Genomic DNA, 16,283 nt, shown 5'->3' on the forward strand with positions numbered 1-16,283 from the left:
CAGGGCAGCCCTGGGTGACCTGCCTTGGTGAGGCCTAAAAATATCAACAGTCTGAAATCGGTGATTTTTGAAACCTATCGCTACCCAATACTTAAGAGGGAATAAGAGGGAACCAAATCCGAAGGCCTGGCCATGTTTTTGCAGAGAATTTAACAATTTAATTTTACATTTGTCTGTATGCTTCTGGCCGTACCAGCTGTGATCTCACCAAAAACGTGCAAACAAGGAATTCACAAGTTACGAAAAATAAGACAGTATGACCAATTGTATTTAAAATGGCATATCTCTTATGTACGTGTTTTTAATTGGCATGTTTATTAATTAGCTTAAGGTCACTTAAACAAATTGGTAACTAATTACTTTGGCACCACAATGGTATTTTTCGTTACCAACCTACCTCTTGGTAATACTGGAGTTTACAAAGAAAGAATATTCCTATTAACTTCAGCTCTTAATATGGGGCAAGGGTTAAGTTTCTGAGAGCCAAGCCCAGAGTCTTGCAGCAGCCTGGAGGGACATGGGGCAATAATGACCATTAAGAGTATCTTCCGTGTGAAAGGCCCACAGAAGACACTTTGCAAAAACTGCCTCCTGTACTCACAACACTAACCCTGCAAAGTGTGTGTGTATTATTGTACCTGTTTAAAGGTGAGGAAGCTGACTCATATGCAAAGTAAACTGCCCGGCAAACAGGTGGAGCAAGACTGGACCCCCAGTGTGCCCCCGCACAGGGTGTGTGTGTGTGTGTGTGTGTGTGTGTTGTGGCCACATTGAGGTGAGCCAGCGTTCCTCTCTGCCCCCTGCATTCACTGTCCCCTTTCTCCCGGGGCAAGAAACACGTGCTGAGTCTCTTCGTGTACGTGCTGCAGTGTGTTCACTCCCCGGCGTCCTCCAGGCCCCAGCGAGTGCTCTCTCTGGAGGAGTCTTCAATCACAGCCGGGTCTTTGGCCAGAGGTTTTTGCACTCATGTGTAACACCGTTCTGTTGTCTCGCTCTCCTGTTGCAGTCTCACCCTGACTTGCTGTGGACTATGTTTCTAAGTAGAAGAATGAAAGGAATGCAATACCATGCTGACAGAATTTGATAGAGCCAAGCAAGTGGCAACGCTTTCTGACTTAGCATGTTAAAAAATAAGGTATACAATTCTTTTCTGAAACATACACCTGGTTGTGGTCATGGATATGTTTTACTTCAGCTATGTGAGAGTATAAAAACAGCTGGCAAGCCTCACTTCACTGAGGAAATGCCCACTGTATTCACAGCACCTCTTAGCTGCATGGCAATTTTATTCCATTGAGTTTTCACCAAAAAAGCATCTACTAAATGCAAGATGCTCTGGTATAGCAGAGCAAGATTGGCCTGCAGTCTAAATTAATTAGAGTGAAACAGAATGTGTTTAGGCACGCACACCCTTTATAGCAGCGGGCGCCAACCTTTTGGACCTCACGGACCACCAGAGGTCCGCAGACCACCGGTTGGTGACTGCCGCTTTCTAGGTCATAATGAATTTATCTGCATTGTAATTAATCCGCAGAGACCAAATGAACAGCTGTGACTATGTCATCACCATAATGAGGAGACGGCTCTGCTCCCACCCAGCTGACAAGGGGTGGAGCAGCCTTTCCCGGGACACTGGGTCTAGGCGGCTTTCCAGGTGGAGTAGGAAAGCCTCGGTTTTCTTCTAAATGATAGGTTACAGAATGTTCTGTCTATATGGCCTTGTTCCTACTTTTCAGGGTCATTCATCTAAACAAGATAACTTAGCAGTCACTGCAGTTGCTTTACAAGATCACATTTTACATGATCTTCAACTGCGGAATCTTTCAGTGGCCGATCATTCCAAGACAAAGGTACCGAAGAGAGAGAACACATCAAAGTCTCTAAAAAGAAATACAAAAGCTGTTAAAGATACAGGACTTCAAAAGACTATACGAGGCCCCGAAGAGGAAGATCCAGAAAAAGAATATGTTCTTGATCCAAAGCCGCCTCCATTAACTTTAGGTAAGCTGGCCTCGCCATTCATGTTTGGCTTATTCAAGCTAAAGAATTTGGTTGAGGTTAAAAGTAAAATTTTCTCTGCTGAGGTCTATAAATGTGTGACCTTATAGAAAAATGTGTATGTGCTAAAGTTTGAAAGCAATGATGGGGACAACTAAATAAAGTAAATAGCGATAGTTATGACAGTAGAATAAGCAAAACCGTGAAATGACACATCGCTCATCCACGCCGACAGAAATAAGGAATGATGTGGCCAATGGGAAGTGAACACTCTTTCTGCCGTAGAATGACACCCAGAGCCCAGGAGCGGGGCTAGAACTGGAACGGCACCATTTGGCAAGCAGTACAGTGATAACACCATGGGTGGGAAAGTCACGCTGTGACACGGTCCCACACGCACACGCTCATTGCAAGGGCACAACCATAGCTTTACAGGGGTAACATGGGGCAAACTGCACTTGACCCCGATAGACACCCCCACTGGTGCCGCTGGTGGCGCTGGGAGGGTGCAGCATCCCTGCTGTGGTAGCCTCACCGAAGTGCACATCCGAATTTAACCTGAGGAAATATCAGACAAACCCAAATTGAAGGACACTCGACATGGTCCCTGGACAGCACTCCTCCCAAGTCTTAAGAAAAGCAGCTAAAGATGGAGGCCCTGCCGCAGGCGGCAGGAGACGCATGTCTAACACCATTCTGTTGTTACAGAGACATGGCCACTGAGTGGAGTCGGGTCAGAAAAGAGGGCCGAGACAGGAACAGATGGGCAGAGTTAGGTCAACACCCTTTTCCTGGTTTGACACTTGCATGCGGGCTATGAAAACGTTAACTATAGGGAAGCTGGTGAGAGACACGAGGACTCTAACTGTTTTACCTTTTGCAAGTCTGAAATTATTTTAAACTGAAAGTGAGAAATAGAAAATATTTAAAAATTATGCTGGGAGTAGAAAATAGGTGTGTCTGGGGCACTGTGTCCCCGCGCACGTGTGACAGATGGAGGGGCACCACGTGGAGGGGACCTGCTGCCACAGCGATACCCCGAGCACTTTCCTGTTTCCCTCTAAACCGAGAACAGCGCTGGCTGTGTTCCAGACGAGGCTCAGTGTCATTAAGGTGTGAGTGAGCCCCACATCGTAAGCTGTTAACTCACACCGCATTGTTTTCACTTTAGCGCAGAAGCTGGGCCTGTTTGAGCCTCCCCTGTTGCCTCTCTCCTCAGATGAGTGGGAGCAGGTGAAGCAGAGGTCCATCTCGCAGGGGGACTCCTCGCAGCCCTGCCCGATCTGCAGGGAGGAGTTCCAGCTCCAGCCCCAGGTGGGTAGCAGGAGGGCCAGGTGAGCAGCCTGGGCCCCTCGCTGGGAGGTGCTGAGCTGGGGCTTAAGACTCCCCTGTTCTTCCCTGCGCACTTTAATAGGAGGCATTAGGTACAAACACACACATACACACATACATACACACACACACACACACACACACACACACACAGGTTTTTTTCTTCCTGTGACCCTCAGGTAACTTACATTTTCTTGTCCATTTACTAAAGTTACATGTGTGAGGAAGAGCTAAACACCGTAGTTAGCAGTGCTGTTCACTGACTGGACAGTAATTCTCAAGCACAAAGACTGTGGACAGAAAGCCCTGTGCCACCAGCCACAAGAGCTGAGCAGTCGGGATGCCAACAGGAGCGTCTGTCCCCAAGTGGAAAGCATGAAAGCTAGAAGGCATTTTTAAGCTGTTATGTAAATCCTATATAATAAAAAGCTAATATGTAAATCAACTGAACAGCAGAATAACCAGTTGCTATGACGTGCACTGACCACCAGGGGGCAGACGCTCAATGCAGTAGCTGCCCCCTGGTGGTCAGAGCGCTCCCACAGGGGGAGTGCTGTTCAGCCAGAAGCCCTGAGCCAGGCTCACGGCTGGTGAGTGCAGCGGTGGTGGCAGGAGCCTCTCCCACCTCCACGGCAGTGCTGAGAATGTCCAACTGATGGCTTAGGCGTGGGCATTAGGTACAAACACACACATAAGCTGTCAATCAGACATCCCCCAAGGACTCCTGGACTGCAAGAGGGCCCAGGCCAGGCTGGGGGACGGCCCCTTCCCGAGTGCATGAATTTCGTGCACCGGGCCTCTAGTTGAAATATAAAAGAAAAATTAGGCTTGAGTGTCTTGAAATAATTTGTGGAAGATGCTCTAAGTAATATCTTTCTAACTTTATTCATGAGACTTTGTCACACTATAGAGTATATATACTCAACCTCTGTCACAGGGTTTCTTTATGCCGATTCCGTGTGCCTGGTTAACTGTAACCTGCCCTAGAGTTTCCATCCCAGTCATCTCCATGCAAGGCTGTGCCTCCCACGGGTAGGCCCTCGGCGTTTGCTGGGATACGCAGCAGAGTCAAGAGCCTGCTTCACTTGCTCCCTGGCACATAACATCTCAAACTTCATTTGTTTTCAAAGGTTTATTGTTAATGAGTTAGTTCACAATAAAATTTTTGGTCTTTACTAATTTGAATTCACCACTGGTTATATTCCAGTTCTCCATTAGGACCTAACCTTATGTCTGTGAAACTTGGGTATTTCAAAAGATTTTAGCCCTTAAGCTACAAGATTACCATCTGGGATAGGGCAGCATTTTAGTGTAGAAGAGAGTTAATGAAGCCATGGTTGTCTTGCTGGCCTGGCAACCTCTTTCTTTCTTTAATTTTCTTCAGCTTTTAAAATCATTTTTTACTTTTAATTACAGTTGACATACAGTATTATATTAGTTTCAGGTGTACACCCCAAAGATTAGACATCACATAAGTCACTAAGTGGTCATCTCGGTAAATCTCACACCACCCGACGCAGACCTAGTTATCAGGATACTATCGATGGCACTCCCTGCTGCACCTTCCACCCAGGACTGTTCTGCCACAACCAGCCTGCATTTCCCCATCCCTCCTTCCTCTCCCAGCCCTGCCCTGCCCAGCTCCCCTTCCGGAGGACCAGCTACCTTTTTCTTTATTGGGTCTAAGCTTCTGTCTTTTGTCACAACCCAGAATGTCACCATTTGTGGGAATCTGGGTCACAGAAAGGGAACATTTTCTCCTGACCACACTTTCCCTACATTTAAAAAAACAACTGATTCATATGTATCCAGCACTTATTACTATTTAGAGCAGCGGTTCTCAACCTGTGAGTCGTGACCCCTTTGGGGGCCGAATGACCTTTTCACAGGGGTTGCCTAAGACCATCGGAAAACACATATATAATTACATATTGTTTTTGTGATTAATCACTATGTTTTAATTATGTTCAATTTGTAACAATGAAATTGGGGGTCACCACAACATGAGGAACTGTATTAAAGGGTCGCAGCATTAGGAAGGTTGAGAACCACTGATTTAGAGTGTCAGAATTATATCTCAATAAAGCTGTGATTTTTAAAAATTAAAGAGTGCAATGTAGTTGTACAAAGCCTGAAAAAGGGATTTTTCTCTGCTTCTCTCCCCCGCTCCCCCCGCCCAGGATCTGCCCAGGAAATGCATCCACTTCATAACTGTTTCATTTTTAAATATACACTCTTTTTAATGGCTTAATAGCAAATTTCATGTGTGTGTTTGATGTTTAACTTAGCTTTTCTTGTTGAGATTATATACCTGTGCCATACTAAAAACACTAAATATTATGAATATGGAGGTTATTAATTTGCTTTTTTAATTTTTCAAAGAAACAAGCTTACCTTTCAAGCACTCAGAATTTTTTAATTAATGCATTTATGCTGCTTCTCTGTTACACTAATTGAAACTTCAAACATTTTTTGTCTCCCGTGGCAGGTGCTGCTTTCATGTTCCCACGTGTTTCACAGGGTGAGTAGCTGCGCTTGTGCTCACGTGTGCGATGCGTTGCCTGTGGCTTCGGGGGACGGGGCCATCCTGCTAAGTCTCCTCACAGGCCCGTTTTTTTTTTAATCTGTAATCATCTTTCACAGCTAGAAATGTGACTTTGGGCTACAGTGCACTTCATCCTGTTTAGAAAGTGGTGAATTTTATGGACAGAACCCCAGACGTTTGCATGGCAGTCCGAGCGTGGGCAGCAGGTCCTGGGCTCACTGCGGTCACCGCCCACAGTCTCCTCTCCTGCACGGGACTTGTTTTCAGAAGGTTTTGATGTATGTGCGTGTGTATTCTTGTAAAAGATCATTTGGAACAAGTTACGTGAGGAAGGTGTTCACATCTGTTGAAACTTCTTCATGATCTAAATTGGACGGAGTCTCATAATTACGAGAACAGAACACTGTAATTACATGAGGAGTGAAAACGTGGTGCCTGAGTAATTACTTGTCGTTTAAGGGAAATGTTTCCCCGCAGGCGTGCCTTCAGGCCTTCGAGAAGTTCACAAGTAAGAAGACCTGTCCCCTCTGCAGGAAAAGCCAGTATCAAACCCGAGTGATCTATGACGCGGCCCGGCTCTTCAAAGCCAAGTGTGCAATCCGGTGAGAAGGCCCCGTCCAGGGCACCCACAGTGGCAGGAGGTGCTCAGAGGTCACGCCAATGGCTGGTGTCACAGTGGGGGGGGGGTGTTTCCTTCCTCCCACCCCGCACAGGACAGCCACCTGATCACCCCTCTCCAACCCGTGTTCTAGGATCCAAGCTTGCTGGAGGGGACACGTGGTTAGGAAGTGGTACCAGGATCTGAGGAGGACGATGCCACCCACAGATACCAAGTTGAGGAGAAAATTCTTTGAAGAAAAGGTAAGTACAGACCCTTAATTCTCCAGAAACTTCCGTTTCTACCTTTTCTTTTAGCCATTTTTTATTTTTACCTTTTTTTGGCTTAATGGTGTTCCACCAGCTTTGTGGCTTCAGTTTCCTCATCTGTCACATGAAGGAGTGACTTCTACCTTACAGAGCTATTCTATAGTGTTTACAAAGGCCTAGCACACAGTAGGCGCTTAGAAGTGTGTATTTACTCTATGTTCCTATGTGCTCAGGCACGTCTCTATCATAGCACCTCAGGGGAGCTGGTCGCTCGGACAGGACACTGGCCCAGACCCTCAGGCAGAGCCAGACCCTCGCGGTCATGTCCAGGATCACTGTGTATGGGGTTTAGATCCGTCTGCACCTCCCTGCCCTCCATATGGGGTAATGAGTGACATAATTGCTCCATCCATAGAGGGACCCTCTGTCCCTCACTGTCCTGCGCTGAGCGCGGAACCAAGTGGCCCCGTCCTGAGCTTGGGGAGAAAAGGTGATGTTCACATGCAGCCCTGGTTCCTCAGATGCCCAGTCAGCCCAAAGAGCTGGTCTCTGGCTCACGCCGTCCCTTTACTTAGTCCCAGGGCTGCACAGGCATCCTGCAGGCAGTGGCCGTGGCCTTCACTCTACCGCAGTGGACAACAGAGTCCTCCCAATGCCCTTCCTGTCACTCAGGTCGCTGTCCCAGCAATGAGGTACCAGAATATGCACAAGAAAGTCAGACTCTTAGCTTGCTGTGACATCATTATGCCTTAGATCTAATCAAGAAATATACTTGATTTGCCCTCAGCAGCAGAATAACACAAAATGTACTATGTGAGCAAATGACCTAAAATACTGCTTATCTTGATGACAAAGCTGCTGCCAGGGGTGGAGAGAGGAATTTCCCTAGCAAGAGCGTCAGAGCGCTGGCTGAGAGGCCGCAGTGCCGTCCCTGTCCCGACACTGGAGGTGTCCCCTCCACAGGTGGGGCTGGCCCTGTGGGGGGAGCCGCAGAGGGAACCCAGAGGCCATGGACAGAGGGGCTGCAGGCACACATTTTTCGACATGTCTGTGAGGAAGTTATATGTCCAAGTCAGCCATGCCCCTTACTTAGGGAAAGGGGACAGGGTCCAGGGAAAGGCCGTCTAGCTCCCTCAGGCATCCCTGCTTGGCAGGAGGGCACGGTCCTGGTGAGCCTCTGGATAAACAGTGTGCCACCTCCTCTCTGGATCGCAGTTCCTCAGAGTTTATCTACTTTTAAAAAGTCCTTGTCCTTGACCACAATGACGTTTCAGCCCAACCTACAGTCTTCATGCTCACTCCCTGCAGGAAACCTGGTTTCTGGCTAGTTATCATCTTCTCAGCAATGTCTTTCCTCCTTCATCAGGGACTGGTCATCTCATGTTGTCATTCATTCTTAGGTCACACCTGTTTTCATCCTTCCGACTCCTCTCCAGGCTTTGCTCCATCCCATTTTCTCTGAATTACTTCGTAATTCCAGAGTATGATAGTGTTGGCTCTCCAATCAGAATTTACTTGTTTTCTGTCACAGAATTTTACAGATTTGATAGTCATTTTATCTTATGAGTATAAATATTGTTTCATCTGCACACACTTGAACTTTTAAAAATATAGGCTACACTTTGCTTTCACATAAAGCAGTGTCATGAGACTCAACTGATTGTACATTGCACACGCACATACACACACAACTGAGATCTTTCTTCACCAAAAGTATTATTTAGTGAGGTCAGTTTGTTGCACACAGAGCATTTTACTAGGCCTCTGCATTCTGTAAATTTTGTGCTTCCTATGTTTAATGAGTTATAGAATCCCCGCCACGTGTGCTCGCTTCCCGTCTTCCCTGCAATCCCTTCACACCTCCCCCAGCACCCTCATCCCCTGTGGCCTTTAACGTGTGAACCTGCAAACCAAACCCTCACCTTAAATGGATGAAGTGATCAAATGCCAGACACTGTGTTAGCGGCAGGTGTGCACTCCTGCCTCCTTCCTAGCTGCCTCATGTACTTAAACACCTGTGCCAGCAGAGCCCAGAGGCTTCTTAGTCATTTCTGAGTGATTCTCGCAATTTCATGATTTTTCCTACGTTTTCCAACTTGATGGAATTCACTTTGTGAGCTATAGGCATGGGCTAGGTCTAGGAAATAAAAATCTATAATTTTAACCTACAATTTTAAAATGCCAGTATGTTTTAATGGAATCTCCAAGATTATTGAACTATGTTATTCACTGTCACATTACCCAGGATGCTACAGATGCATCCAAACTATATGATTATTACACAAATGATAGTTTGAGAACTTATGTCAATAAATTAAATTACTGTAAATTACAGGGTGAAGGACTGTTGAGGAATAGGATACTCCCACAGTCTCAAAAGTATCAACCACAGATCACCTATAATTTACAAATAGAATGAGAAGTCTTTAAATTGGAAAGGTCTGGTGGACATCTCCTAAACTCAATGAACATGATTACCAATAACTGGGTGAACTGACACCAGTGCCCCTAATGTGGCAGGTGCGTGGGGACAAAACATCACCTGTGCACTTTCATGCCAAAAATGCTAACCCAACCCAGTCATGAGAAAACATGCAATCAGGTAAATCCAAAATGAGGACTGTTCTGCAAAACAGCTGGCTGTGACTATAAAACATCAGTGCCATAAAGACAAATAAAAAAAACACTGTGGAATATTCTAGAATAAAATGGAACTACAAAACAGTTATAAAACAATAAGATGGCATTAGTAAGTCCTTACCTATCAATGGTTACTCTTAATGTAAATAGGTTAATTTCTCCAATCAAAGGGCATAGAATGACTCAATGGGTAAAAATACAAGATCCAACCAAAGGCTCACTTCAGCTTCAAGGACACACATAGGCTCAAAGTGAAACTGTGGAAAAAAATATTCCATACAAAAGACAGCAGTCTTGCATATGCTAGCAGACAAAATAGACTTTAACTCAAAAGCTGTAACAAGAGACAAAGATCATTATATAATGATAAAGGGGTCAACTCATCAAGAGGATTTAACAAAAATCAACTCAAAATGGATTAAAGACTTAAGACCTGAAACCATAAAGTTCCTAGAAGAAAATATTGAGAAAAGTCTCCTTAACATTGGTCTTGGCAACGATTTTTTGAACGTAACATGAAAAGCAAAAGCAAAAATAAATAAATGGGACTACAGCAAACTAAAAAGCTTCTGCACAGCAAGGAAACAACCACGATGAAAAGGCAATCTACAGAAGGGCAGAAAATATTTGCAAATCATGTATCTGATAAGAGATTAACATCTAAAATATATAAGAAACTCATATAACTTAATAGTTTTTAAAAATCCACATCTGATTACCGGTAAAAAATGGGCAGAGGATCTGAACAGACATTTTTCCTAAGAGGACATCCAGATGGCCAACAAGTACATGAAAAGGTGCTCAACATCACTAGTCATCAGGGAAACGCAAACCAAAACCACAATGAGAAACCACCTCCCACCCGTTAGGATGGCTGTCATCAAAAGACAAGAGATAACAAGTGCTGGCAAAGACACGGGGAAAAGGGAACCCGGTGACCTGGTGGTGGGAATGTAATTGGTGCAATCTCTATGGAAACAGTATGGATGTTCCTTAAAAATTAAAAATACAACTACCATGTGACCTAGCAATCCCACTTCTGAGTACTTATCCAAAGGATATGAAATCAGGACAACAATGAGATATCTGCACCCATTCAGTGAAGCATTATTCACAATAGCTAGCACATGGAAACAACTTAAGGGTCCATCCACAGATGAATGATAAAGAAGATGAGGTAGGTAGGTAGGTAGGTAGGTAGGCAGGTAGGCAGGCAGGCAAGCAGGCAGGCAGACAGACAGATGATAGAGTATTACTCAGCCATGAGAAAGAAAGAAATCCTACCATTTGCAAAAACACGAAGAATGGACCTTGAGGATATTATGCTAAATGAAGTAAATCAGACAAATATTATACAGTGCCACTTATATGTGAAATCTAAAACAGTCAAACTCAGAACCAGAGAGTAGAATGGTAGCTGCCAGAGAATTGGGAGATATTGGTCAGAGTATACACACTCCCAATTATAAGATGAACAAGTTCTGCAGATCTGATGTACAGCATGGTGACTACTGTTAACAAAGCTGTATTATATGCTTGGAAGTTGCTCAGACAGTAAATCTTAAGTACTCTCACCACAGAAAATTATGTGAGGTGTTGGCAGTATTAGCTAACCCTACTGTGGTAATAATTTCACAACATATAAGTATATCAAACCATCACATTGTATGCCTCAAACTTACCCAATGTTATATGTCAATTAAAATCTAAAAGTCACAGACTGAGATATTTAAAATATAACTATAACTCTTGGTCTGGGTTTCTCAATATTCACCCCCATTTTCCAGAACTGACACGTGTACTAAACTCCAACTTCAGAAGAACCAGTGTCTGCAGGTTTCCTGGGAATACACCCATTTAAAAATAAAGAAATTCCACAGCTAAAACTAACAATGGCTTTGTCGAGGCTCCTGGGGTGGGAGACTTGCTCTGTGACCCAGGCGGTGACATTCCTGCAGAGGCCTGCCTTTCAGCTCGGCTCTGACACAGGCCTCACCCGTCACCCTCCCACAACCTACATGTGCACAGAGCCACTAGAGATCTAATGTCCAATTTTAGAAACTGGAGAGTTTGCAGTAACCACAGTATCGGATATGGTGATTCTCAGTCACCTGTGGAGCAACCAGTCTTTAATCTGGGGTGACATGTGCACCCAGCAGCCACATTCCTAAGCTCTAGCTCCATTCTGACCACTGGTGAATGTTAAATTCATGCAAATTGAAACTGCACATTACTAGGAAAAATAAATCATGTGCTACAGCCCATAGTCAACGGTGGTAAATATCGGCTCCACGGCCTCACCAGCAATGAACCAGACGGGACGCAGTCCTCTTTCCCCTACCAGCAGCCCATGCGGTGCTGTACCCGCTGTCTCCAGGCTGCTGGGATTAACACATGACACACCATCAGAATCATCTCATATAAGAAAGACTATTTTAACACCAGAAGAGTAGGAATATTTGGCCACACACTGAAGGAGATTTCTTTACACTGAAGACATTTAGCTGTATAAAAACACTCCACTGAAGTTATTTTTTTCTTTCATCCTGGAAGTGGGTGAAAACTTCTTTGCTGCACTTGGGAACCACTGGTTGAGACCAATAAGTTACCGTCAGGGGAAAAAGTCTAATCAATAGAAAAGAGAGGCAACAATGGGGTGTTCTTAGGCACAGTAAATTAGGAAGTGCTTATTTCCTTTAAAGTTCCAGGAGTGGGAGAAGACAGGTATGTGTTTAACACTCCAGCTGAGCTTGGCCATTCTATTTTTATGAGTCAGTCTGTCTTCCTTGGGAGAGCTGTGGCCGTGCATTTTCATTCCTGTACTACAGGGGGATTCAGGAAGTCTCTTCCTACTTAGTTTTCATGCATCTATTGGGTGTTACTGGGTAAAATACAGAGGCCGTCTTTCTACAAATACTAATGCCTCCACACACTGAGAATTCCTCTGCACGGAGTTGCCTTGCTTTAAGATGACCCTGGCACATTCCTAACAAGACTACACCCGAGCAAAGTGATGCCATGCTGCCTGTAGGTTCTTTCAGACAGACAGTGTCCTGAGTAAGAACCAGCAGATCAGATGCTGAGCTCTGTGCCGTGAGCAAGTATCCAGAACTGACCTTGAGTCAGCAGTGCTTTGTCGGGGAGGACGCAGAACTGTGAGGACAACATGGCTGTCCTGGTGCATCCTGAGCTCAGATCAAAGCCATCTGCAGAGGTCCCGAGCCCATGACTGCCTCCAGCCCACAGGGAGGCCAAGTGCTGCCCAGAATGCAGCGGCTGCTCGTTGAAAGCCTTTGATCCTTATCTGGAAGTTCTGCTAGCATATGTCATATAATTGAGGCATGGCCTTTTATGACTGCAATTAAAACTTTTCAAATGCACTATATCATCTCCACCCCAGCTAAAAGTCCTGACCATTGTGTAAAAAGTTAGTGATTTGTCAGACACTGGTTGACTTTAGGGGCTGCTTGCTCCCGCACCCTCCTGCGTGAGATTTATCCTACTTTTTTCATTTACATCTCACCAAACAGCGTAATGGTCTGAAAGTTTGTTTAGTCCTTTGAGTTCCTTTATCACATAGAGATGGCAAACATTCTGTTGCTAACTTGAAGTGGCTCCAAGCAGCAAGACTGTGAGGATATTAAACCAGTAAAAGCTTATCAACTGATTCATTGATATGCTGTAAATTCCAGGCTTTTCATTTTGCTTTTGAGGGTGGCCCTAAGTCAACACATTAGTAAGCAATTTGCTGACATCAAGATGGATCACTCCGAGAGGCCTCCTGGGCAGTCAGAGTTCACCTGGGTACTGTTGTGAGCATACTTTTTTTTAATGGTTCGTCGGTACATTACTTGTAAATAACCAGAAATTGCTTTACATATCAATAACCTGAACTCTTAATTACTTATCAAATATCTGAAATATGAGACTTAGAAGGAAAAATATATGAAGACAGTCATTCTTATTAAAATTGAAAATTTTATGCATTTTTCTATTTCTGAATAATTAATAGTAACCATTCGTTTAAAAACTAGCACTCATGTCTTTTTTTTTTCTTTGCTAGTTCTTGCTCTTCACTTACTAAGACATCTGACCCATGTAACCTAGAGGGAGTTAGTAAAGGAAGGTGGACACTGAGCATGTGAGAATTTGACATTTAAGAAATATTTCATAAAAGCTACACTTAGGACATGGCTTTGAATGGGTTACAGTAGGTAGTCAATAAATATACGTTAATTTAACATCTTAAAATATTTCCCTTATGAACTTTCAAATACTTGAAACTATAAGAATAAAGACAGTCACACCAGTTCACATTCAGAAATTTGCCTTAAATATACACTAAAGGATTTCAGTACATTTATTAACAAGCTAATGTCAATGTTATGGTTATTAGCTAAACACTGATCTTTTATGGAATCTTGAAACTGACAGTAACTTTAAAATCATTGCACACAAACATTGTTGTTTTTTAACCCCGGAAAGAAAACTGTCAGTCATCCCATCAGAATATGTGCACGGGGCATGTGTGTCCTCGTATCTAACTACTGCAAATTTAAAGTCAAACTTTTACTGAATGCTAAGGGCCTCACCAAGATGAATGAGGTGATTCCCCGAATCTACGGAACTCACTGGAGCAGTGAGTACACACAGGAACGAGATAACAGCATCCAGCCCTGATGGGTGGCAAAGGAAGGGGCCAGAGATACTCAGAGAGTTGAGAGCAGGGACGCACAGGCATGGAGTCATGGAAACGAGTGAGGGAAGGTTGCTGGCCAGTCCTGAAGATTCACTAGGAAAGCAGTGAGGCGGGGAGGGGTGTTGGCGCGAGGCCCATAGACCCTCAGCCTCTAGAGCAGCGGTTCTCAACCTGTGGGTCACGACCCCTTTGGAGGTCGAACGACCCTTTCACAGGGGTCGCCTAAGACCATCGGAAAACACATATATAATTACATATTGTTTACAGTAGCAAAATTACAGTTATGAAGTAGCAATGAAAATAATTTTATGGTTGGGGGTCACCACAACATAAGGAACTGTATTAAAGGGTCGTGGCAAGGAAGGTTGACAACCGCTGCTCTAGAGGGTATGCAAAGGAGAAGTTGGATCAAGTGAAATGTGGGGAGGGTGATGCCAGTGGTAATATGGGCATCAGGTGCACATCCTGCTGCACAGCCACCCTTCCCTGGGCACACACCTGCTTGCCCCTCCCGCCTCCTGATTCTTGGTGCTCCCACCCCGCCTTCCTGCTATGTGGGAGCCCTGTCGCTAAAGAAAAAGGTCCTGGTCACATGGTCCCGGGCTAGCACAGAGCCCACCCAGAGTAGCTCTGCGATTCCCAAACTGCTGACTCAACAACTTTAGGAACTGTTCCAGGCCTTCCAATCACTCACTGTGCAAGCACTACATGATAAAGCTAAAATTATTTTATTTTTTTAATGTATTTTTTTTTATTTCAGAGAGAAAGGGAGAGGGAGAGAGAAACATCAATGATGAAAGAGAATCATTGATCTGCTGCCTCCTACAGGCCCCACACTGGGGATTGAGCCCACAACCGTGCCCTGACCAGGAATCAAACCGTGACCTCCTAGTTCATAGGTCCACATTCAACCACTGAGCCTTGCCGGCTAGGCTAATAGTCTTTAGCCACCATTACATATAAAGGAAATTATTATTTTTCTCGATGAAAAGCATATAACTGAGGATTAAATGACAATTTTTTTATTGATTTCAGAGAGGAAGGGAGAGGGAGAGGGAGAGAGAGATAGAAACATCAATGATGAGAGGGAATCACTGATTGGCTGCCTCCTGCACACCCCCTACTGCAGATCAAGCCCGCAACCCCGGGCATGTGCCCTCAACCGGAATCGAACCCAGGACCCTTCAGTCCACAGGCTGACACTCCATCCACTGAGCCAAACCAGCTAGGGCTAAATGAAAGTTTTTAATGCTTTGTTAGCAAGTGTGAAAGTGATACTGTTTGTTATAAAAGCTGAGTGGACATGAACATGTAAATTAAATCTAACTAGTAGACAGCCTCCAGCGAGGACACCTGCTGGGCCTGCACTTCGCAGACTTTGGTCCTGAGTGAGGAACAGGCATGGAGGTGAGGAGTTTTCCAGGTGGAGGGGGACATCAGATGTGTGAGGGACAGAGGCCAGCATGGCCAGGCCAGGGAAGGACAGACTAGAGGGATGAGGCAAGGCGGGCCTGGCAAGGTCCAGTCCTGGCCCTGGGAGTGGCTGCTGAGACCAGAGGAGAGTGGAGGACACAGCTTGTGTCCAGAGAGGGGAAGTGACTAGTTGTGACAGAAGCTGTGAGAAGCTGAACCGCGTGAACCTGGGGGCTGGACTGCCGGCACTGCGGCAGGTTCCCCTGCACTGTGGGAGGTGACAGAGCCCTCACATCCCGGGCAGGTGGTGCCAGTGGGTGTCTGCATGGAGGGGCAGGGCGCCGGGGGAGAGCAGCAGGTCTCTACCTGGTCCCTCAGGGTCTGGCTGAGAGAACGCAGGGGACACCATACTCAGTGAAACCACCCTGTTCAAAGTCTGGAGGAAAATGCCACTAAGGGCACTAAATGTGGAACTTCCTTCTGTGGCAGCCTCACTATGTCATGTTGTCACATGGTTTTTATCTGCAGCATCTACCGTGTGTCCCTCTTCTCCAGCGTCATCATTTTCAGTTTGAGTGGCTACAGGGAAGGGATGTACCCAAGCAAGGACATGAGAGGGTCCATTCATAACCAGAATTCAGAAGAAAAATAGGACATGGGGACAGTAGCTGTAGCTGGAAGCAGAAGGGCTAAGAATTTGCCAGATCAGAAGGCAATACAAACACAGATTAAGTAGCCCAAGGAACTCCAGTACAGTTTAGAGGAAAAGGAGAAGGGAGGAGGAGGGGG

The 16,283-nt window shown here is 45.2% G+C and overlaps 1 protein-coding gene across 1 annotated transcript in view; it reads left to right on the top strand.

Moving 5' to 3' along the window:
• Window positions 1-1,068: 1,068 nt before the first annotated feature.
• The window catches only part of RNF32 (ring finger protein 32), a 24,806-nt gene continuing 9,591 nt past the window's right edge, over window positions 1,069-16,283 (top strand). The window contains exons 1-6 of the mRNA XM_005861187.1: window positions 1,069-1,135; window positions 1,737-2,001; window positions 3,170-3,312; window positions 5,819-5,851; window positions 6,353-6,477; window positions 6,628-6,736. Coding sequence (XP_005861249.1) covers window positions 1,121-1,135; window positions 1,737-2,001; window positions 3,170-3,312; window positions 5,819-5,851; window positions 6,353-6,477; window positions 6,628-6,736 — 690 coding nt within the window. The 5' untranslated portion in view covers window positions 1,069-1,120. The remainder of the gene's footprint in view (window positions 1,136-1,736; window positions 2,002-3,169; window positions 3,313-5,818; window positions 5,852-6,352; window positions 6,478-6,627; window positions 6,737-16,283) is intronic.

This window comes from Myotis brandtii, unplaced genomic scaffold (assembly GCF_000412655.1).
Source record: "Myotis brandtii unplaced genomic scaffold, ASM41265v1 scaffold145, whole genome shotgun sequence".
In the NCBI taxonomy this organism is placed as follows: Eukaryota; Metazoa; Chordata; class Mammalia; order Chiroptera; family Vespertilionidae; genus Myotis; species Myotis brandtii.